Source organism: Aphidius gifuensis, linkage group LG1, assembly GCF_014905175.1.
Source record: "Aphidius gifuensis isolate YNYX2018 linkage group LG1, ASM1490517v1, whole genome shotgun sequence".
Classification (NCBI taxonomy): Eukaryota; Metazoa; Arthropoda; class Insecta; order Hymenoptera; family Braconidae; genus Aphidius; species Aphidius gifuensis.
In genome coordinates, this window is record NC_057788.1 from 26361156 (window position 1) to 26386461 (window position 25306).

The window sequence follows — 25306 nt, forward strand, 5'->3', positions numbered from 1 at the left end:
AAAAAAATATATTCAACACAATATTTTTGTTGTTGGCGTTGAGAAAGTCACTTGGGAATTCTGGTATTGTCAAAATTCAAGTTTGAACTGTCTGATCTGGCAAAGTCACGACTCCATTGGGACGACTGCAAGAGCGAATGAGTGAGTGCATTGGACATATTTCGAATGGCATTTGTACCTTCAATCGACAGCTACAGAAATAGGTATGTACATGTATGTTAAAATATACTTATATTGTAGAGAACCCAAATACACACCTGGCTGTGTGTATTCATATTATTGACGAAAAAGAGAAGCAATGTACAAGGTGGTTGATATAAAAATAGGATATTTCAGACTGTGTGGGAGTCTAATACATACAGAAATTGAGCAGGCAAATGTGTAACTTTATTGACGTGATAGTATATGCAGTTTTGAAGCTGCTATGCGCTTCGACCATCACGCGATCTGAATTTGTTATCGTAAAAACGGGAACTCGCGAATTCGGCATACTAATAGAAAATAATTTTTCAACTTTTATCATAAAATTGGTAGCATCTACGGATGCTCGAAAATTGGGCCAATGAAACTCGTGTCAAAAAGCTAAAAAAAAAAAAAAAACAAATTGAAGAAGAAAAAAAAAATTATATAACCCTCCCGACAAAGTATATGGATAGATAGGTATTTTACATTCAAAATAAATTTTATTTCATGTCGAGATATAAAATATACGTCTGTGTTCTCTTGATATTAAATTTCGAATCAGGATGCTTTTCGATTAAACTGTGTATTTTCGCACCCTCCATAGATGAATCGAAATAACCCGGAAACTGAGTATTGGAATTTTTTTTTTCTCCTTTTTTTTTTATCTTCTAAATAGCTAATGAAACACAATGTCCAAAAAGATCATTTGACTTTATTCCAATATATTGGAAATTAGAAAATGTATTCTTTGAAAATTGTTGAAACACAATATTGCAAAAATTATTACACAATATTTTAATTAAATGGTAATTTTATATATTTTTTTAAAATATGGAATATGGTATTATCTTTTTTTTTTTCTGTTAAAAATATTTAAATTCTAAAAAATATCATATACTACAACAAAAATGCATATACAATGATGAATCTTTAAAAAAATACCATGAGTCATTTCCAAATAATTTTCAAGACTTGTAGATTATTAATGGGGATGATTTGAAATTATTTTTATGAACATTTAACACTCAGTTTTACTCCCTTATTGGTTTGTTTGTCTAGAAAAAAAAAATAAAATAAATAAATATGAGAGAAATAGTAAATATTTACCAAGTGGGTGGACATAGTGCCGTGAGGCAAGAATGGTCTTCAGGATATTAGCGTATTATTACCATTGAGGGAGACGCTGCTTCGTTTATTGGCTTTATCGATTTTCTCATTTTGTGACAAACCGGTAAATGTCCATTGCTAAAATGAATTAACAACGTTTCTAACAGTCCACATGGAATACCAATACACACACTATTTTCGAGAATCTCATTCTACTAATTCCTCACTCTCTCGCCAACAGACAAATTCACTCATCTCGTTAAACTACATATACATCTGTCTGTTTTCATCCAAAATCGCTTGATTCACAGTGAATGAAAAACAAAATTTACAATATACATATATATAATAAAATTGTTCATTTTAAGCCAAACGAGCACACTTGATATTTAAATTGCCATACAATGTTAACATGCAAAATCGTAAAATTCATTATTTGACTTTTTACAATACAAATTTAAATTTTAAATAATCAAAATAATCGTTTAAAATGTTTTTATGAATTTTATTTTTTGTTATTTTTTATGTACTACCAATTCAAGTCAGTATAGGCAAAAAAGTCTGACCTTATTTAGTGTTGTACTACTTAATTGCATTTTATTTTTGTTATTGTATTTTTTTATTTTTTTTTTATTTTAAATTTTCTACTTTTCCAACAAATTTGTGTATTATTATAAAGTTATGATTATTATTTGGTTTTATTCATACCATGAATTTACACCCGCAAAAAAATTGAGCAATTTATTCATTGAATTCAGCGAAAAATTCTTGGGAAAATTCAACAAGATCATTCGTTTATTTTTTTCATTTGCCTCTATCAATGAAATGAGTGTATATATAGTTGAATTTTGGTAAGTGGTTTTTGGGTATTAAAATGACCAGTCCAACTTCGAGTATATAGAAAAATTCTTATTGCTAATAATATTCATCATCGTTCACTCAACCGTACATGGATATGCTTATATACATTTATCTATCTATGTATATAGTCGTGAATACGGAACAAGAGGGATGAAAATTTTAGAGATGGAATTTCTATGCCATATTATTATGATCATGAAGATTTTTTACGAGATAAAAAAAAAAAAACCTTTTATTTTATTCCTCACATCTATTTTTTTTATTTTTTTTTTTTCCTCTTTTCGCTGAGAATTATTTTTCTGCTCTGCTTCTCACCCTTATTACTAACCGTCATGAATATGATGATAGATCATAAGTATATGAGAAAAAAAAAAAATCATAGCTAACATATTCAATTTAGAAAAAGAAAAAAATTAAATGAGAAAAAAATAAACTACTAAAAATATTTATTAATTTTTCACAAAGTCATAAACACAGATAATAAATATACATCTATATATTTTCTATATAAAAGTCTAAATATATATATATAAATTTGAAATACTTTGAGAGGATGAACCCGTTGGCACCCTAATTAATTAGAAAGCCAAGTTTTCTCTCTGAAATACCCCGAGACATTTTATAATTTAAACGTAGGAAAAAAAAAAAGGGAAAAAATTCCACACCCTGTAAAGCGTAGATGTAATAGATATACATGTATACACTGTAGCCAAGTAAAATGAAGGAAAAAAGGGTAGTTTTGTGTATAACTAATTATAACTGCTGATTCGGGCATTTTGAAGCGCAGGCGCTTCGTTTGTTTGGTCATTTCTATTTTGTTTCATAAAATCTAGTCGGAATTTTTTTTTACTATAAAATTATTTCCATTATTATTATAACGTGAAGAAGAGCGAGAATGTCTGTATACACCAAAGTACAGTGGACAACAGCAAAACATTGTTTTGTCCCTATAAATAATAGTTATTGCTACGTTAATCATGGATAGTCGTGAGGCTCTATTATTCGTTATGTTGTTTGGGGGATAGATGGGGAAGTAAAAAAGTCTGCTCGGTATGTTATTGCCCCCTTCGATGATATATATATGTCTCATTCACTCATTTGCTGACTCACTCAAGTATATACAAACTCAACAGTAGAAAGCATGCTGCAGTAACCTCTCCAACCCTTTACCGATTTCCGAAACACCAAGTTTCTATACTCAAACTATATATATATATATATCACAACTTATCAAGAATACCACGAATTGTTTTGTAAACGGACGTTTACTGCATCGTCCACAGATGCTCAGACTGATTGTAGAATTTTAGTTTATTGGTATATCTACATACCTGATAAGTTTTATTACCAAAGCATTCTATATACCGTTATATCATTCAACTGATCATTTCAATTTAGGCATATTTTATAGGATAATTTTCATTGCCAAAACTTAACTATGGAATGCTTTCGGTTAATCATTTGAAATTTCATTGTATATATAAGCGTTATTTTGTCGAGTGGATATTTATCACATTTTATTTTACTCAATTAATTTACGTATTTGATTAAATTTGTTTTTTTTTTTTATTCATCGATTTAAGTTTATGAACTTAATTTTATATATAAATGCTATTGTAATTTATTTCTATTGTTATCGTTCAAATTTATTTGATTATTGTTTGAATTATTTAACTTGATGTTCATTTGTAATTATAAGCCTCAAAAATTTTCAAGAAAGTACATAATTATTATTTTTTTTTTTATTCGTTTATTAATTTAAATTTCTAACAATGTTTTATGACTTTTCTTGTACCAGCTTAATGTATAATACAAAAGCTTTGCTTTTTAAGTCATGTAAACTTCATCATCAACCTAGCAATTTGTGTGCTTTATGAAGTTGAGCATTCTGTTTTGTTTATCAATTGTATTCACATTTTCTCTCTTGTAAATTTTAACAATATTTTTTGCACTTTAAACGTTTATCTTTGTTACGTGTTATCTTTCTTATTTTCTGATGATTCTATTCTTCATTTTATCGAAAATTTACCATTTACATTATATTACAATTGTAAAGTTTTCTAAAAGCTGTATATACTTAAAACAATTCCCTTCAACATTATTCATTAGTGACAACAAACGTCACAGTATATATCTACAAACACGATATAAATTTACCCTGACCCAATGACATTTTCACGCCTATTTATTTTCTAACATTTTCTATTGTCTGTTGACAATTTCCGTTGTTTTCATACGATCGATTGAATATATATACAGTAGTTTTAATGATGATTGTTAATCAGTGTCTATCACGTTTAATACGATTTTATCAAGTTTGTAATGATCATATTTTGTTTTACTCGTAATGATATTTGATAAATAATAACATTAGAATACATATGTGTATAGATTATGCATGCAGTCAAATATAACAAGTGACTATTGATTGATTGTTTTATCAGTGATTATGACTCTTGTTATTATTATAATAATCATTATTCAAATTATCCAAGTATTAATCATTCACTTGTTTTCATTTTTAATTATCGATTTTTTATTATAAATAAATTATTTGGTGATAAAACCTACCTACAAGTTTTCATTATTATTCGTTTTTTTTTTTTTATTTTAATTAATGTATGTCGGGTTAATTTGATACTTTGTATGCTCTTAACACTGATGAGAGAGGTGTATTAATCTCCATTATGCTACGAGCACAGCATCGTCTTTCTCACATGGGAATCAATAACCCGTCATTATCGTTATAATACCTGTCTGTAAAGATAATTACATAACACACATACACACACATATTTATGCAATCTATGCATCTATTACAAGGCTATTGAAAACTGATTGTTCTCAATACATATTTATTTAATAATTCAATTATTATTTTTCAATTTTTTCATTCTTTTTATTCACAAATATTTTATTCTGTAGCTACGTTTAATTATTCATTTTATTTACCAAGTTTTGTTTGAAATGCTTTCAAGCTTTTTCAAGCACATTGTTAATACTATTATTTTTTTTTATCAGCTTTTATTATGAAATTCAATGAAAAATTATAGATGTCATTTTTATTTTTTTTTAAATCAGTTTTTTTATTTTAGCCAATTAGTTTTAAAAAAATTGACATGTTCAGTTCAATAAATTTTCATAAAATAATATGATAAAAATAATGAACCAATTTTATTTTTAATATTTCTTTTTAATTAAAGTTTATAATAATTCAAAATATCCGGAATAATGATAAATTTTCATTCGATATTTTATATATATATATATAAATTAAATTTATTACTACTCGAAGCTAAAATCAACATTTATTTTTTTTTTATTATTCCAAAAAATCGTGATACATAAATAATTGAAGAATGATTTTGTTTTTGTTTTTTTTTTTTTTTTTAATCAATTTTATTGAAATCAAATTCAACGAAAAAAATATCGTGATTGACTTTTATTTTATTTTTATCGAAATTTTTTAGTATCAAATTTTTATTAAATATTTTAAATAAAAATTTTTCAAAATTTTTTTTAATGTCGTATTTTCAATTGTGCCAGAATGCTATAGCCTATTTTTATTTCCAAAAAATATTCGTGGCTCATATTTTTTTTTGATAAAATCATGACAGAAGTTCAAATACCCTTTTTTTCTTCGCTAATTAATTTATTTTAATTTTATTTTTAAATTTATTTTGATAATTTGTTTTTATTTCTTTTTCTCTTTATTTTTATTTTTTGCTTTTTCAATTTCACACATTGACATCAATGATGCTTAGTACTGCATTGTTCACCATCAAATTGTGGCTCGGGTGGCAAATGGTTAAAACCCATAATTTAATTTACACACACACGTGAGATAATAGCGCGCTAATTGAATCCTCCCTTCGTGGACCATCGAATATCTAGCCCTGAAGCGTTCGATTGTTCCCCTTCATTCCAGCATCACCCTCAAAATCTATACAACACAAACTAACTTTGAATACTGACGGAAATCGTTTGGACGAATCGACTAGTGTGTATACACCGATAAGCTCTTGCATACATTTATTGTAATTCGGTTATTTTTTATCTCGTAATAACATTTTTTTTAAAATAATAATTAAATAATAATTTTAAATTATCTAAAAAAAGCAGCTAATCTTTAAAAATGCATATTGAAAAAATAAAAAAAAAGAAAAACTAAATTAATTTGTTTTAAAAAAATTTATGAATGTTTGGTATGTATTGAACGATATACGGTAAAATATCTACCCGGCTACTGTGTGGAATTAAGGGAAAAAATTAAAACCTGCAAAATAAATATAAAAAAAATATGAGATACGCACATGAAAATCCGTCCCTCAACACTAGGGGTATATATATCTGCATTTTTTAATCTCGCAAAATTTTACACCCTGCGGGAAAGATGTATACAGGCTTCGTCTGGCTCCCCAATTTATATATAAACTATCTGTATTATACTTGTCCGTACATAAATTTAACATAGGTAGTTGAATATTTAAAATATTCTTCTAAATTCTCTTAATAAATATTTATAAATATTGATAATTATCGTTATTGTACAAATATAAATAGAATTATATAGAGATTTACATTTTAATGAGTTATTGATTTTCTTAGTTTTTTTAAATTTATATATAAGGGCTAGAAAATAAATATTTCAAATTTAAATAATGTATCATTTAAATTGTAGAAATTATTGCGTGTATGAAATTTTATATATATTTTTTATAGTTAATTTATAATTTGAGCATAAATAATTCAATGATGACCCTTCTTACTCTTTTTGAACAACTAAAAATTGAAAAAAAAATTTTTGCTTTATATTAAAATCAGTTACTTATTATCAAATTACCTAATAAACCCAACGAAGCAATATATTGGTTTATAATTTTAATTATAATTTTAAATATACAGTCAGTCACTGAGTCGTTGTAATTTTTTTTTTTTTTGAAATCATGTAATTTATTTATATATAAATTAATTTATTTATTTATAAATTAATTTTCATTAATATTTACATTTTAATATGATAATTTTATTATAAATTCTTTTTTATATCATATATTATAAAATGTGGTATTTTTATCGTTTTTGGAGCGTTAAAATCACAGCCATATACTACTAAAGCAATAAGACCATACCGACATTTCTATTGCTTGCCACACAGTTGCATTGACTATGTTTTAAAAGCTTCTCAACGTTGAGGCACAAAACCGCACCATTCAAAGATATTCACAACCCAATCTCCTTAACCATTTTCTAAATATTAATTTTAATTTAACCGTGATTAACTATAATTGCATATTTATATTATTAACAAATATCATATAAATATAATTTCATTTGAATATTAATTTAATGATAGAAATAAAATTAAAAACAAAATTGTATCAATCAGTTTAAATTTGTTGTTCCCAAGTTGATCATAAATGCTTATCAAATATCCAAATTGGAAAAGATTTACGATCAGCAATGTATCTACATACTGTAAAGATTTTACGATATCACATTTCAACTTAATATCGATTGACGCACATAATCCTGTCGTCAAATCAACACATTTTATAAATATATATACAATTTTTCTTTTCTTTTTTCGTTGTCATTTTTCACTGAAAATTTAAACATATTTTGTTTTTTTTTTTTTCATTTTCATCACACATATTTTCATCTATATGTATATACTTTCACCCGGCCAACCCTTGAATTTATGAAAACCCATGCTGTAACATTCTTATATTAAGGTTCATTTCGGTTTATAGGGTCGTAAACCAACATGTATTTCGCGCCAGGTGCATTATAACACCAAGACAAAAATTCTGTCTCTTGCTTCAGTTTCTCTGTTGTCTTAAATATATAAAGATACTAGAAAAAAATTCAAACAGATAAAGTTTCTATGAGACGTCTTTCCGCATGTCACAATCTTTGAGTTTCTTATGTATATAGCTTTTAAATTTTTTATATATATATATTGTTTACGTAAATTGCGTAAGTTTTCTTACAGGATATTTTACGTGTCAACATTACTCTCTCGTCAACTTGAAAATGTGTGAAATTCTTATCCAAGTCATGAAAATTTTACTCAAAATAATGGCATACTGAAAATTCCAAGTTTTATATACAACTTGCCGGTAAATTAATTTCATCGAATTTATATACTTTTTTTTTTTATTATATATTTTATTTTGTAGTTTAATTTTTTTTTTTTATCGAATTTTCATTTTATAATATAGTGTTACATTATCGAAATAAAATATATTAAATTTTTAAAATTTTTTAAAACAAAAAAGTACGCAAAAAGCCACGATTAATGAAAAAAAAATCTTGTTAATTATTTTTTTTATTTGCAATAATGAAAACACAAACATATACAAAATTCAATTCTTCAAAAAATCTAAAATATTAAAATGAATTTCATTATTTAATTTTTTTCCTTTTTTTAAAGAGGGTGTTAATTACCATTGAGTGGTCTGTTAATGAAAGCAGTGAGATAGTTAACCCAAAGAACAAAGAAAAAATAAAAAGAAAAAACTTGAGAAAAAATTAAAAATTAAAAAAGAAAATTAAAACTCAAAAGTGCGTAAATAAACTGTTGTGTAAGAGAACAAGATGAAGTATAGCAAGCTTATAGAGAATCTCATGTAGCTTGAAGAAATATTTCAAGTGTATATGAGAGAGATTTTGTATGTTTTGTATTATATATACATAAAATTCAAACTCCCTGCCCGCAGTGAGCAATATCTGGTGAAAATTAGTTGTCACTCGAAAGTTCAAGGGTTAAAGGGGTTGCTAGACAACTGGTTAAAAGGATTATCCCCGCTTTTACCATGCTCCTGGGTACGTGCTAATGCTCTGAGCACATTAAATCATTCTCAACGTGTTTAAGATGCAAGCAGACATTGGGCCTCCCAACCACGATAATCAAATTTCAAAAGCCAAGCAATACAAAAAAAAAAAAAAACGACAACAATTAATAATTTTCATAGCAAAAATGGAAAACAATTTATTTCCTAATGTTTGGTTTAATTTTTTTTCTTTTTTTTTTTTCTTTCTCAGTTTAACTTATCAAAAAGATTATTAAAAATTCTTTTAACAAAATACCTACAACCACAAAATAATTACTCAGATTTTTTGTATCTTGTCTGACATTGAAAAAGCGTTTTAGTTTATTTAAAAGAAAATAAATAATTGATGTTGTTGTGTACCATTTTGTACAACTGTTTGTTTGAAATAAGTAGAAAAATCGACGTTTAGTCAGCTTTACCTTTTTTTGCACGTATTTCTTTACATGGTTAAATGTTATGTTCACTTTTCTGAGTATGTAATTTTGAAATGCAACAAAATTTCAGTTGAAAGTAATCATTGGGGGATAAGTTGATGAAGCATCATAGCATGTTTTAGTTTAACGATCACTATACATGTGTCCATTGGTTTGTTCGTGATCATGATATAACATGGTTTACCCACCTGCAATAGCCATATCCACGTTTTCTTGATCCCTTAATGTTCCTATCGGGTTTATGACTTTCAGTAACGTAACATTCACGTGGTCGATCTATGTACATATATATGCACGTATTAACTTTATTATCAACTATATAGTACACCTCTTGATTCTTAAAATAAATATGCACCTGCAAAGAAAAAAAAAAAGTATATTTTTTATTTATTTCTTCTAATAATAATATCAAGGTATCTTTATTTATTCTTTTTTACTTTTTCATCGTCACTCAATTTTTTTTTATTTTAATATGAAAAAAAAATTTATTTAACCACGTATAAAGCTGATAGTATATATATTTTTTTAAATGTCGAATTATAAATGTAACAAAAGGAAAAAAATTGTGTCGGTATGTGTGACTTCAATTATACCATTATGCACAAGGCGACTGTCCCGCAGGGGATAAAAATAAATACTGAAAATAAAAATCTCAGGTATAATAATTTAGTAGTTTCCGGCTCAGCCCTGACTCAGTGTTATTTTTTTTTTATTATTACTTTATTCTTCTCATTATTTAAATCCTATTTTTTTGTTTTTTTGTCTTTTATTTCATTTATTATTTTTATTTTGTTTGTTCTGGATGTTCAGCTCGTTACAACTGCCATTTTACTATAATCATAAATTTTTTTTTATACACAAAAAAAAAAGAATGAAATATATAAAAGTAACAATAAAAATTAACAAAAGAGAAATAAAAATTACCAAGCACAAACCCGACGATTAAAATGATCAAATAAATTTTAAAATAAAATGTCTAGTTGAACAGTCTATCATGTTATACATGTGTGTGTGTTATAATTTGTTTCGCTGATGAATAAGCATATTTACTTAAAAATTTTATATACCATTTCATTTAAACATTATAATAAAATTGTTTCAGTGCTGGTAAATTTAATTGATTCAAATATTGAATCTGGTGATTTAATTGGTCTTTTACATTTATATCTACATTTATATATGTATTAATAATTATCAATCTTGTCTCGTTGGCTCTGCAAGACTGCAGTATTGTTCATTCGTATTAATAATTTTCTATGGCTCGCACAACGACTATACGAAATATATATAATATAATATATGTATATCTGTACACTGTACAAACTTTGAATTAACTATTCACACCCATCTACCACCTCTTATCTCTGAGAACAATTATAATTTCAAATCTATCTTCAGTACCTACTTTGGTGAAATATTCACTCGACCACAAGAGCTGTATAGCTATTGTTAAAGAATTTCAAAGAGTATATGTCTGTAAAAATAACACATTTCAAGATTTAAATTCAATTTATTAAATTTATTTTTTATTTTTTTTTTTTATATACTCATTGTGAAACAGTTTATTTAGGCTAAGGAGTTATATTATATTTATTGCTTTTTTAATTTTTATCTTGAAAAGAAAAATAAAAGAAAATTATTTGAAATTTAATTAAAATACATATTTAAAGTAATTAAAATAAAATGCTTGATTAATATTTTATTGTCTTTGAGAGTCGATTGGTTATTATATTATTAAATATTTATTTTATCTGTAGATTAGTTTCTTGGAAAATTTAATTTTCTTTTTTTTATTTTGAATTATTTATATTTTATTTGAAAAATAAATTCATTGATTTTTAAATAAGAGTGTGATATATATCTGAAACATAAGAAATAATGCTAAGAATAGAAGACATTTGTTCAAGTCAGTGGTTGAAAATATAAAAGATAAAAAAATACAAAAATACAAAAGTCACGAAGGTAAAATTTAACGTGGCGTCGACCGGCCAACACTGCAATACTTTTGAACACCAAGTGGGTGAATAAGTTATGAACTCTATGCATTTTAAACGACAAAAATCCGTACCTAAACATAGTCTTTCGTGGTATTCTCATTCTTTTCAGTTTTATTTATTTTATTTTTTGTTTTTTTGAGCTGTCTTGTTTGCATACAGCACACCAATTTCTTTTGCCGGAAAGAAATGCATTATATTGGCTTGACAATTTTTCTCTCAATCACTTGGGGATAATGTATTATATATTTTTACACGTTTTGTATCATACTGTCGCTTCTTACCATAAGCTTTTTATTTATAGAACAATAATTTACCATAAAAAAAATTTAAATATAATTTTAAACTTGATAAAACTTTAGTATATTTATTTTTTCAAATTTTGCACATTTGAATGACAAACAATTCGATTATTTTGATATTGTTAAAGATGGGCATGAGGATTGTATTTTATCAACTGTTACCATGTAAATTTAATAAAAGACATTGTAGAATATTTCGTTGAGATATTCCAAGCAAATTGGATTACTGACTCATCAATCCGCCCTCTCGTTCGCGACTCACAACGTTATATACATATATTTCAAGAATTAATGAAGTTGGAATTCCAAGTGTGGACTTGGTTTAATATAGAATACTAGGACCAAAAGAAAGGGGGGATAAAAGAGACACAAAAAGACGAAAAAAAAAGTAAAAAGAATGCAAAAAAAAAAAGTAAATTAAAACTAAAATAAAATGTTTTAAAAAATAGTAAAGAGAATTAAGAGGAAATAAAAGAGAAAAAAAAAAATGATGAAAAACGAAAGGCAAACCTTCAATGGTCGAACAGGCGCATTTGCATGAAACCATCCCACCCACAGACAACTCCACCGCTTTTTGCGGGCAAATTACGTTTCTCTTACGCTCGTGCTTCGAGTATCCCGATGAGATAAATTCCAATGAGAAAATTCTCTCTTCATTCTCTTGTTTTCAACCTTTCTCTCTGACACTATTAGAAATAAATTTTAATATGCAATTTTTCTAAAATTTATTTAAATTTCTTTATTTTTATATTAAAATTTTGTTAAATGAAAAATAAATTGAAATTAAATATTTAAATATTATTTATTTAAATATAATAGCTTCATGTTGATTTAATATCTAATTTTTCATTTGTTTGTTTTATTGATTAAGTTTATTTTATTGATTGAGCAGATTTCGAATTTCTTTTTTTTCTATGAAAGGTATATAAAAATTAACAATTGATTTTACAGATTTATATTGAATTGAAAATATAAAAATAAATAAAGCTGATACATATATATCTCGGTTAAAAAGATTTACCTCAATCATAAATATACGAAGTCTGAAGTAACATTTTCTCTTGACGTTGATAGTTTATCTTTTACCGGATAAATCGACATTGCAGTCCAGGATTGTTAATGTAAAACGGAAAGCAAGATACAATATTGATTTAACTTTTTCAAGTAACACCAGAGGTTACATCATTTCTTGGTATTAAATTTGTATATTGGATGTTGATGCTATGTATCATTCCGTCTTTTAAAAAAATATGAGTGAAAATATTTTTCAAGTAAATGTAATCCAAGCACTCGTAAATTTCAACCTCTACGTATTTTATTTTTTCAAAACCTCCACCAATAAACAATTGCAATTACTTGTATATTTTAAAGTATAAAAATATTTATATAAATGTAATACATTTTTAAATGTACATTACAAGTTCATATTTTATTTAATTTGATTGATATATTTGACTCAAGTAGAATATTAACAAGACATAATTTTATTTCATAAAACAGTGAGATGTTTTACACGTGAAATATAATATTATATTTGAGTAAATATTATTGGTGAAATAAGGACATATGAGATGTTTGCAGAACTAATGCTGTTGGACATTGATTCAGCAATGTATATCATTGACTAAAAAGCTTATGTCTGATTAAATCATTACTGACACTCGATATATACACAATCATCATATTTATGATTCATTGATAAAACAATTTTTATTAAAGTTCAACATCCCTCACCTCTCATATATGATATACACTTCACAATTTGCACATTATTGAAACATTGTATGTACAAGACAAAGGTGGAATTAAACCAAATTGAAATACATGCTGAGGGTTATTTATATATATATGTATAAATACCAACCAATGCAGCCAAAATATAGGGGAAAATTCCCTAAAATTCCATTGGTTGCTATAACGTAAACTGGAATTCAGTGCGTGTACGCACCCCTTCTCATTTTCTACATCCCTCTCGATACGTCTAGATACATCACGATATATACAGACCAATCTATTTTATATCCGACGTCACCCCAACCTCATTCCGGAAATTGACACGAATGTTTTATACTTCCCGGTCTCTATATAGGAATTAACACGAGATTAAAATACGAAAGAAATAAAATTAAAAATATATAAATGTTAAAACATTATCCAATGATGATAGAGTATATTTACGAATGTCACTTTTTTTTTTCTTTTTTGAATTATGCAATTATTTATTAGATGGTAAATGAAAATGACAAAATAATAATTTTAAACAGTTAATAGAATTTTCTACTTGTCAATTTTTCAAGTGTTGACTAATTTATGAAAATAAATACTTGATGTCTTATTGAGCATGTTTATTTTTTGACGAAATTTTTGTTTAAAGCTAAGTGTTAGTCAACAATCACTGGAATGAAGTTGAATGTGTATCTTTATTTGTATATTCATCTTAACTTAAATGTAAAAATACCCATTAAAGTATTTGTAAATGCCTGTGGCTTTTTCTTCATTTACAGAAAAACAACTTGTGCTATTTATTTTAATTTTAAATAAATTAAAAATGCAACTGTAGATTAGTGTATTTTACTTTCAATCTTGTGGTTTTATAAATGAATATGCGTATGGGTTATTGTATTAACTACTTGAATTTTGTTTTTAGTTTATTATGCCAAATCTAGTATAGATCATCTTGCGTAGAATAAATACGAACAAAAAAAAAAATAATAAAAGAAGTTAGGAAAAAAATAGAAAAAAAATACTGATCGTAAGAAAAAAAGTACTCAGATATTCAACTCATGCACAGGGGTCGTATGTTTACCCCGCTGTAATGGGCACCATTGCGTGACGAGATTCTTAATTTTTTTTCTATGGTTCTTCAGAATCGGATATACGATCTGCTAGGTAAATATTTATTGTGATTCTCAAAATATTTTGAAGATGGCAGCATCTTTTAGTTAGACTGTTTTTATTTTTAATTTTTTGTTAATCTACAATTTAATTTAATTATGTCAAAATAGAATAAATAATTTAAAGATCAATGTTGTGGAATGAAAATAACGACAATTGAAAATGAAACGTGATTTTCTTACTTTTCACTTTTTATTTTTTTTTATTTTATACAATTTGACAAGGACAAGGTTACATCTTATCTCGGTTGAAAATAAAATAATGTTAATTCTATATAAAACAAAAACACTATACCAAAAAAAACTGATCGAATTCCAAAGGGAGAATTTTTACAACCCTCTATTCTGTGAGACTGACAAAGACGATTTTGCACGTTTTTGATCAAGGAAATATCCTTTTTTTTCTATTGAGAACATACATAAATTTTAAAAACTTTTTTTATTTTCAATTATTTGAATTCACTTGAAACTTTTTTTTTTTTTTTTTATAAACTTATCAAGACGATAAAAATTTAAATACTTTATATTATTATTCACTTATTTCGATTACACGATCGTCTTGTGATCACAATTTAATGAATTACCATGTCTAAAGACAAAATAAAATTAAACTTAAAAATATTCTTTATATAGGTATGACTTAGTGAAATAAAAAAACAACAATAAAACTAAATAAAAATTGGGATAAACTTTCTAATTGCCAAGCAGCGAAAAAAAAAAAACAAAGAAAAGAAAAAAAATGTGAGCTAGCTTAAAAAAGAATAGATGGAATTAAAGATCCCAAATTGGAGAAACAAAATAAAAAAAAAAGGTAAATGTGAACATAGCTAAAAAGGTTTATTTCGTTTTTGAAAAAGAAAAAACAGTCCACTTGACGAGGTTTGAGTATAAACTTTTGTATATATAAGTCAAAAAAGTTTTGTGTCTTTGTGAATGTTACCACGTGGCATGAAGTTTTGATAATGTATCTGTGCAAGTTTGTACAAAAGAATAAACACGTATCTGAAAGGATAAGAAGCTGCCTTCTCGTATGGTCCCTCGTCATTGTCAAAGTAGAGCATTACTCGTTTTTCTTAACTAGTAAGAGGTGTGGCATATAAGAGTAGAATCAGTTGAATAGTTCTTGGCGTATAAAATAAAGCAATGATAATGAGTACTGAAGAGAATTGCACAGATAATAGAGAAAAAAGTGGTAAGGAATAAATAGACGAGACTCGTAGTTGAAAAAATAAAAATACAATAGAAAAAATAAAAAAAGAAGAATTATATTAAGAGAGAAATAACTACTAGTATGAAAGTTAAATACCCTGTTACTGAAGTTTCTTGTTGCCTTCTTAATCATTGACACTAGCTCACGCGCACTTGAAATGTGTAAATAACTAATTATCACTGTGACGAGGGAACTAATGAATAATTTAAACGTCCATTAACGTGACAATATGTATACAGTCTCGTATTTAATATCATAGTCTTTTACTCTACTCTGGGGAACCCAAAGAAATTGTCCTTTTATTCTAATATGTTTTAAGGGGTGACCAAACTAATCATCATAATTAAACACTTGTTTACAAGCATAACAAAAAAAAAGCATTGTAAAATAAAGGTAAAAAAAAAATATTACGTATGCTAAGATGAATTTTTTTATTTGTTTCAGACTGTAAATTTGCCTGGCAGATTGAAAACAACATTTTATGGCAACATGCATCTCATAAATCTTTCATCAAATTTTTTATCATACAAGGTATGTTTTTTTTATATTTCTATTTTAAAATTATTATTTTTTTGTGGCTTAATCTGAGCTTCAAGTGAGTGCATGGAAATAAATTATTGTTATTATTTAAATTATAAATATCATCTGAGAAAAAAACAATTATATAATAATATAATCATGATCCCAATGATTCAAAAAGAGCATATATAAACGTATTTATATGGCAACAGTATCCTGAACAACTACTAAATATTATCCAAATTTTATTATCACCAGCAGTGTTTATATTAATTGTTGATGACATTGGTGGTTGTCGTTGCTGTTAGTTTATATTTCTCTATTTACTTTGAAAGACTAAAATACTTTATACATAAACGCAATCCTCCACACTATATATCTATATATACTATATTCTATATACGGTCAAATGATTTAATTGCTTTGTCTGTGCAATTACCAAATTGCTTACAATTTACAATCAAGCTTTTTATATAATTTCTGAATCATCCAATGATCAATTTAATTATTAAACCCACATGTATAAATATATATTTATTTATTTTCGAAAAATAATAAAAGCAATTAAGTTAAATAAATATTATTGCCATTTAAATGAGTTTATCATATAAAAAATGAATATTAATATAATAATATATCATAACAAATAAGTTAATTTAAAAAAAAAAATTATTTGATATTAATTTACAATATTCAAAGCCAATAAAATAAAAATTTGATACCCCGCTAGGTATGATAGGTTTCATTTATTGAATATTTCATATCTTTTTTTTTAATTAATTAAATTTTTTTTTTTTTTTTTATGTTTTAACAGTAATGTGGTTTAATATTTTTATGGTTTAATATTTATATCACTGGCCACTGTATTTCAATGTATTTTGTACATTTTGCAAACCGTGTCATTCAACTAACAATTTTGTTTTTAAAAAAAAAAAAAAAAATGATGGTATCCGTACGTTGCAAAAATCTGTAGTCATGCGAAATCCCATTTAATATAATTGCGTGACACAAATAATTCAATAATACAGCTTTGACATGTACCAGAAAAGCGGGTTAAATTTTAGTCATGTTTCATGTTTCTGATACGAGATTTTTTTTTTTTTTTTTAATTGAAACGAACGACACTATAAATATCTGTATTTATATTTCTATATTTTTTTTCAAATTTCAAGGGAAATAATTTCAAATCCTATAATAAAATAGCCATCGATCGTTCTCATAGGCTTGTATATAAATGATTTTTTTTTGTTTTCTCTCTTTCCCAATAACAGCCAGTAAAATGTACATTTTGAATTTTTTTTTATTTTTATTATTGTATATTGCAATATTGATCATCAAAACAAAGCATTAAAAATAGTGAAAATGAAATTTAACGTCAAATTTAATGGTCAATATAAATGGAAATTGATTGAAAAAAAAATGAATATTAATTAGTTTTAATTAGAAGAAAAAATAAATGAATGAATAACCGAGCAAATGAAATGAAATAATCAAAAATAAAAAATTAAATGAAATAAACCACAGAATAGAGAAGACCAATTGGACAAACATTTGAATTCGTTTGCTGCGTGCAAATAAAATGGTAAACTATTCGATCGAGGTCACAACACCCGGAATTTCTAAACCTTCTAGCCAATAAAAAAACTTTTTCAATTGACTTGCTCCTGTTTAATTCACTCAAATTAAATGAGAATTGTCGGGAGTGTTGATCGCCGAAAAAAAATAAACAAACTAGAGAAAAATAAAAAAATAACTTATATAATCAAATCAAGCATCAAAACAAGTACCACTGTATTTCTGAATTAAAAAAAAAAAAAAGAGAAATACTAAAAAGTAACTAAAAAAATGAAACAAAAATTTGAACTAGAGATTTCAATTTACCTCAGATTTTCACCTTATCTTGATTCAATTTTATTTCAATGAATGTATTTTATTTTGCCTCCAGCAAAGTAAATTTAATTTTCTAAAATAGAAAATTTTTACTGATATAAAAACGAAAACTTAAATAAGTGTATATTATTTTTTTTTTTATTTTAAAACCCATTAATATATATACACATCAAATCGATGACACTATAACCTACTTAGCCATTGAGCAGGACAACTTTAGCTGACATTTATGTCAGTGGTAAATCGAATCATGTTTGAATTATAGACGGTTCCGTTACCGGTTTGATCCTTGATGTTACTTCCTACAAACCAATGTCTATTATATGTATTCTATGCTTTGTAAATCGAGCCAACTTACACTCGATGAATGCTAAGACGATGGAAATTGAAAATTCAACTTTAACTCCAAGTTTCAGTTGATATTTCCGTTATTATAGTAAATCTTGTTGTTATTTTTCATGCTCCAATGAACATTACAACAATAAAAAATAACTACATTAAAAAAAACATAATAATGTAAAAGAAAAACATTCATTTATTGAACAGAAGAGTCTAATTTTTGACTAAATAATTGAGTAATTTTTGAATTCATATACAAATTATCGTTTTCTGATTTATCATCTTTTTCTAAATTTTCTAAAAAACAAATAAACATTGTATCAATTGCTGTAATATAAACATTTAAAAAAATTTCACTTGTCGACAATGATCCAACAGACACAAGTAATACAGGAACCCAATAATAATCGTCATCATTTGTACTAGTAAAATTCCAATATGCTAGTAATGTTACAGTACAAACAATGAAAAATCTTCCAGCTAGTAATACCATTTTAACAACTCCATTCAATATTATAACTCGAGAATTATTTCTCTGAACAAGACTGTATACATTGTCTGCTGATTTCCACAAAGCTTGTTCATGAATCGCACAAAATATGTATCCATTATGATTTACAAAATTAACACACTTCTTAAAATACTGTCTATGTTGTTCATTAAAAATTGGATGCTTGAAAAAAAATTCAAAAGTTTTAGATAACAGTTCAAGGATTTGAATTATTAATTTAAATAGTCCAATTATTATTTGAAGTATTGATCCTAATGCTGCTGTTCCCAGGTGATATCTGAAACTCATAAATTAAAAATGAATAAATCTAAAATTAATTTTTAACCTTTATTTAATTTTATAAAATTATTTTTACCTCACTGTTTTTATGATGCTACTAGAAATATTAAATATTGACAAATCACTTTTTCCAACTGTCCAAAACCATTTCGAAAATATTGTTGCAAGTGTCATTTCTTGGATACCAGCAATAAAACCACGAATCCAAATGTCACCAAAAATATGAATGACATAAAAAAATACGATCAATATTGTACCAATAAAACCCAAGCCCATTCCGACTTCCATTGTATAAGCTGTGATAGTAAATTGAATCGAAAATATTAAAAATGGAAAAAGTAAAATTGGAGCAGCTGTCATATTAGCTCTGAAAATAATTAATTTGAAAAATAATAATTTTTTAATTGAGTGATAATGTTAACTCACTTGCTGACCTCCTGAAGAATTTTAGATACCAAATATATTCGTTGATATGAATATCGGCATTTAACTGAAATATACACAATAAAAATAGCCAACAAAAATGCATTAATAATCCAGTATATTGAGTTCGCCTTGAAGTAATTTTTGGTAAAAATAATACTCAAATATAAAGACACTCCAATAATTGAAGTTATACTAATTATTATGCAAGGTAATGCAAACCATCTTAATAAAAGTATAAAAATAAAACTCATCATAGCACTACCAGCAATCCAAATTAATATACTTTGTCTGAAAAAAAAATAAATAATATTTTTATCTTAATGCTTTTATAAAATAACCATGTGTATTTATATATTTGATTTATATAATACACAAATTTTCTGGTTTTGTATTTTCAATGCAATTTCATGTTAAAGTATTTTTTTATCGTATATCTACTTTAGAGCTTATAAAATGTTTGATATTGAATAAAAAAAATATTATCATTTTATTACATATAAAAACGGAAATACAAAACCACAAATACTGATAAATTGAAAATTTTTTCATGAATAAAATAAAAAAAAAAAAAAAAATTTATATAAAACTTACTTTGTGGAAATTGTTTTATCTATAATTCGTTCTCTCACGGTGAAATGATCAATAAAAAAAGTTTGAACTTTATTTAAATCATCACTTGTTAAAATATCATTGAATGTGGTTTTTGGATAACATCTACCAACAATTGGTGCACTATTTACATGCCATGATGCACATTGATTTAACTCAATTAATTTTTTTATTTCAATTAAACTTTTATCAGACACATCCTCTATGCACATGATATTTTTACGAATATTATCAAGTGATTGATTTTCTTCAAAAACCCAATTTTCTGTTGGGCATTTTTTACGACAAATTTTTGTGGTATTACAAAAATTTTCATTGCACTTTGTCACATCAAAAAATACAAGATATGGTTTGTCTAGCGTTTCTTCATCTATGCCACATTTTTTTCCTTGACTGTCAATTGGTGCAAGCATCGATCTAATGTCCGATGTTAAAATTGTGTAAATTCCAACAGTCATCCAACATCCCATATACAGTATGAAAATTATAAGCCATGATAAATCTGAAATTAAAAATTGAATTTTCAATTTTTATGTTTAATTAGTTTTTCACTTGAGTAAATATTTAAATATATTTTTTTATTATAATGTCAATTAAATACGTACCAGTATATTTCATGATTTTAGATTCATTTCAATCTATTTTATGTGAGCACATGAACGTAGTATTATCGTTATCGAAACGCAATTGAATCATTCGAGTGGCTTTGTTTTCACGAACGACCATGTCTTGATAAAACGATGAGTCATTTGATTGAATTACTGTTAATGACAATGCTGGTTGTTATCTAAATTATCTTTTAAATGTTTTGTCAATAGAATTCTATTTAAATACTTGTTGACATAGCAAATAAACAGTTAATAATATTAAATAAAAAAAATTTCAAGTACACAATGTTTTTTTTGTTTTAAATAAATAAGACAAAAAAATTTAAATTCAGTCAGTTGAAAGAAATAAAAACAAATAAAAAGATATGACAGTAAAGTTAGGATAAGTTAAGTCCCTGTGTGATTTTCAGTGAACGATCCATGAAACACTAACAGTACTACTTGTAAAACTAAAGAAAGTCTAGACGTGAATCACCTGCCAAGATCAAAAGGTATCGACGACTTGGAAGTAACACGGTCCCAAGCATCAACTACGTAACTAGAGCTATACGAAACCCTCTTTTCAAATTTTCGATTCATTTCTCTTTTACCTTTTAACCTCTTTTATTTTTCATCCTTACTTTGCAACCAAATCGAATGCCTCTAACATACAAACTTGAAGCTGGATTATAGGATCGTATCAAACAAAATGCCAGTAGAATTCGTTGACTTTGACATTTAGCCACAGCTTTGACATCATTTTTTTTCAATGCTTTTTTATTTTTTTATTTTTATCGTTATTTTCTTCTTATTATACAGTGACTTTCAAGATTCTAAAAAATCTCATTCAAGCATAAATTGTCAGCTTCAATTATTGATTTATATATTTTTTTGTTTATTCAATTATTTTGATAATAAAAATAAATATTTATGTATATACATAAAATCATCGTCATATTGAAAACCCAAAATTTATAAATTTTTTTTTTCTTTTTTTACAATATAAAATATTATTTCATATTAATAGACAGTAGATGGTAAATCATACTGTCATCATGTATTGCCGATGTCATATACAACTACAAAGAATAAATTAAACAGAGATAAATTCACGCATTCATTAATTTAAAATCTGTGATTTTGCTTTTACATCGTACTGCATTTTGTTGAAAAGCGTTTCGATTTAGTTTTGGTCGAGAAGCACTTTGCTGATTAAGCGAGTTTTGTTAAATGTCAAAATTTGAAATTACTCTCTCGGATTTATACTTGTAAGCCAGCTGTTCTATACAAATTTCAATATGTGTATCAAGTTATTCACAAAAAAAATATGACATTAAAAATAATGTTCGATTGCGCAGCAAAATTTATTTTCTATTTTTACTACCACATTTGTTTTTTTCTGTTAAAAATATGTCGATACATCACAAAGTAGTGACAGAAATAAAGACACGTCAGACTTGTTCGCACTTGACTTTGTCGAATATATAAAAAAAAATACCGTTTACATTTTTACGCTAAGCTATATTTATTTATTTATTTTTTTCATTTTCAAGGATCTCTTTATCCTTTGACGATTGGCAAAGAGTTTTCAAGTAGGACACGTCTTTCATATGTACATGCATATGATTATTATTATTATTTCAATTTTTTATTTATTTATTTTTTTTCAATCGATATAAAAAGCTTTCAGGTAATCCAGCTTTTGCTCTAAAAATGAAACATATGTATATCGTTTTATACTTTCTCTTCTTTAAAAACAACATATTTCATCGACATATTATATTATTATTATTTGTTTTACAAACGTTTGAGGTAAACTATATTTTTTTATTTTTTTTTTATTTTTTAATATAGTTTTGTATTTATTATTTTTCTATATTTTTATATAGGAAAACGTTCTTTGGCACGGCCTCAAAGGCAAGCAAGTTTTGCGTCCTTCATCCGAGAATTTTTCAACGATATATCTCTCAGTATATTTCAAAAAAATCTTATCCACAAACATATATGTATATCGTAGTATTTTTTTTTTTTTTTTTTTTTATTATTTATTTTTTTCATATACGATTACGGTAGACGTGAGAGCACCGAACTAATATCTGAATTTTTGCAATTCCTTTAACAGAATATTGAAAACTCAGACTGACGATAAAATTTAATGTTTTTTTACAAATGAATGGTTCAGATAAAAAATTTTTAAATATTTAAGAAATATAATTATCATTATATATTTTTATTTCCTTTTTAAATATAATTAATATTAATGTTTATAAATTTTATATGAATATACAGTATGATTGACAAAAGAGTAATTAACTCGGGCTCAAAAACATGACACATGAAATATTATCACAAGTTTTTCCAGCTAAAAGTTTTGAAAGATCTTATACGACCAAGTCATGATATCAACTGGAAAATGTTTTCGTTTAATTACCCAACGCGACTTGTGCTTCTACTGTTGCTAGTGTATGCTACTGTATTTTGAGATTGACGTTTTAATGAGTGCCACGTTTGTCGTATAAAGTTTAATTTAGTTTTATCGAAAAATAAAACTTCCTATCCCTCAAGAAAAAAAATAAACAATTCCCATCGCTTGGTATATATTTATGTATACCTTGTTTAATTTTATTTCCGTTTTTTTTTTAAAGCTGTATATTTTTATTTTTGTAGTTGGTTATTTATTTATTTTTTTTTTCCAGTCGAAAAATCCATTAAACACTTGCTGTTATCGGAGCAGGCCATGCAAGATGCCACGAAAAAATACGTTCAACAATGGTAGCAGGAAAAAGAAGAGGAAGAACGAGCAAGTAGGAAAGTGGATAAAAAAAAAAATAAAAAATCGAAAACTCTTGTTGGAATAAATAGAAAGGTGAAACAGTTAAAAGGAGCAAAAATTCGTTTCAACAATTATCAACTTAAATTGCCTAGAGGTTCATGAGTACTAAAGCCATATAGCCAACAACAAGAGAGAGAAAAAAAATGGATCGTCTATTACTTTTTTCCATTTGGTGAAAAATGCCTGCGGGCACCAAGTTGAAACGAGTGGTGAACACAGTTTAGGTAACCCCCCAATTTTATATGTATTTTTTTTTTTATTTTTTAACCTAGGTAGTTGGTTCAATTTCACTGGTTTCTCCAGGGGCCTTCTGTACTTTTAGCACACACCCACAAATACTGTTTTATATATGTAAGAATAACTAGCTTTTAGACCAGTGAAAAAGATTTTTCTCACTGCTTCAATGTTAGCCCCTCAATACTAACACTTTATATCTTTTTTTACTCTCCAGATTTTTATATAGCATAAGCTTTTATTTTGCTCGATTTCATTTTCTACATTTATTTATTTTATTTTTTTAACCCTCACCAGACACACCCATTCTATCACGATTTTTATATACATCAATGCACTGCTTGCAACTAGATATAGAATTCTGACAGTGAGTATAACGTTATGCATCAATAAATCTGAAAAACGTTGGTCTTAGATTTTTTTCCAGTTTTCCTACAGCTTTTATAACAAGTAGCTCTAAAAAAAAATCCACATACTTCGACAATACTTTCAACTTCTCACTTCACCAATCTAAGTAGCCGGATCTAAATATCTAAAGTCAGGAGAGCATAGACATTTCCATACCTACACAATAACACAATATATTTTCCAAAGATTATTCTTTCTTTTTTTTTTTATTGTATTTTTTTATTTTTCTCCCATCGACGTCATTCAGGCATCACGTTTAAAAGCACCCCACGTCCCTGGAGATATTTCTAGCTTATACATATATATATATATCTCGTTGTCTGTCACTTCCACCTATATACAATCTCCCTTCAAAAGCTTCCGAGTTTTCATTTCTAACAAAGAATATTTAGTAGTAATAATATATATTATATATTTTAGGGTCGTCGTAGGTGCTGAAGATGATTTTAAAATAGGCACAGAATAAATGAGAGATATATACAGTTTTTAGTTATTTTAATTTTCATTTAATTTTTACATCAACAATTTAATTTAATTTTTATTTATTTATCCATTATTTAACAAATTAAAAAGTACAAATATTTTGTTTGAAGGTCAAAATTTAATTACAGACCAAAGTCTATAAAGAAAAAGAAAGAAAAAAAAAAAAAATCTTTTGAAAATTCCTTTGTGAGTTAAACACAAGGGATCTCTTTCTTTTGTCACTTGTGTATCTTTTGTTAATGATTTTTTTTTCCTTTTAAACACCAAAGAAAATTAAGGATGACTAAGTTAAATATAAAATGAGTGTACACAGAGATAGAGAAAGTTGATAAAGTAAAATATAAATGAGTGTGATGGATACATGTAA

At 26.1% G+C, this 25306-nt stretch overlaps 1 protein-coding gene and 1 long non-coding RNA gene across 2 annotated transcripts; one reads left to right on the forward strand and one right to left on the reverse strand.

Moving 5' to 3' along the window:
• LOC122858026 lies at positions 1-24032 on the forward strand. Its single transcript, XR_006374276.1, has 3 exons — positions 1-203; positions 16266-16352; positions 23678-24032. It is a non-coding gene; the product is annotated as an uncharacterized LOC122858026 (long non-coding RNA).
• On the reverse strand, positions 18349-21163 carry LOC122858018 (choline transporter-like 2). The gene is made up of 5 exons (XM_044160635.1): positions 21000-21163; positions 20377-20896; positions 19786-20073; positions 19436-19726; positions 18349-19357 (listed from the first exon to the last, which is right to left on the reverse strand). The coding sequence occupies exons 1-5, from the start codon at positions 21010-21012 to the stop codon at positions 18766-18768; spliced, it is 1704 nt and encodes a 567-aa protein (XP_044016570.1). The 5' UTR covers positions 21013-21163; the 3' UTR covers positions 18349-18765.
• Positions 24033-25306: the final 1274 nt, after the last annotated feature.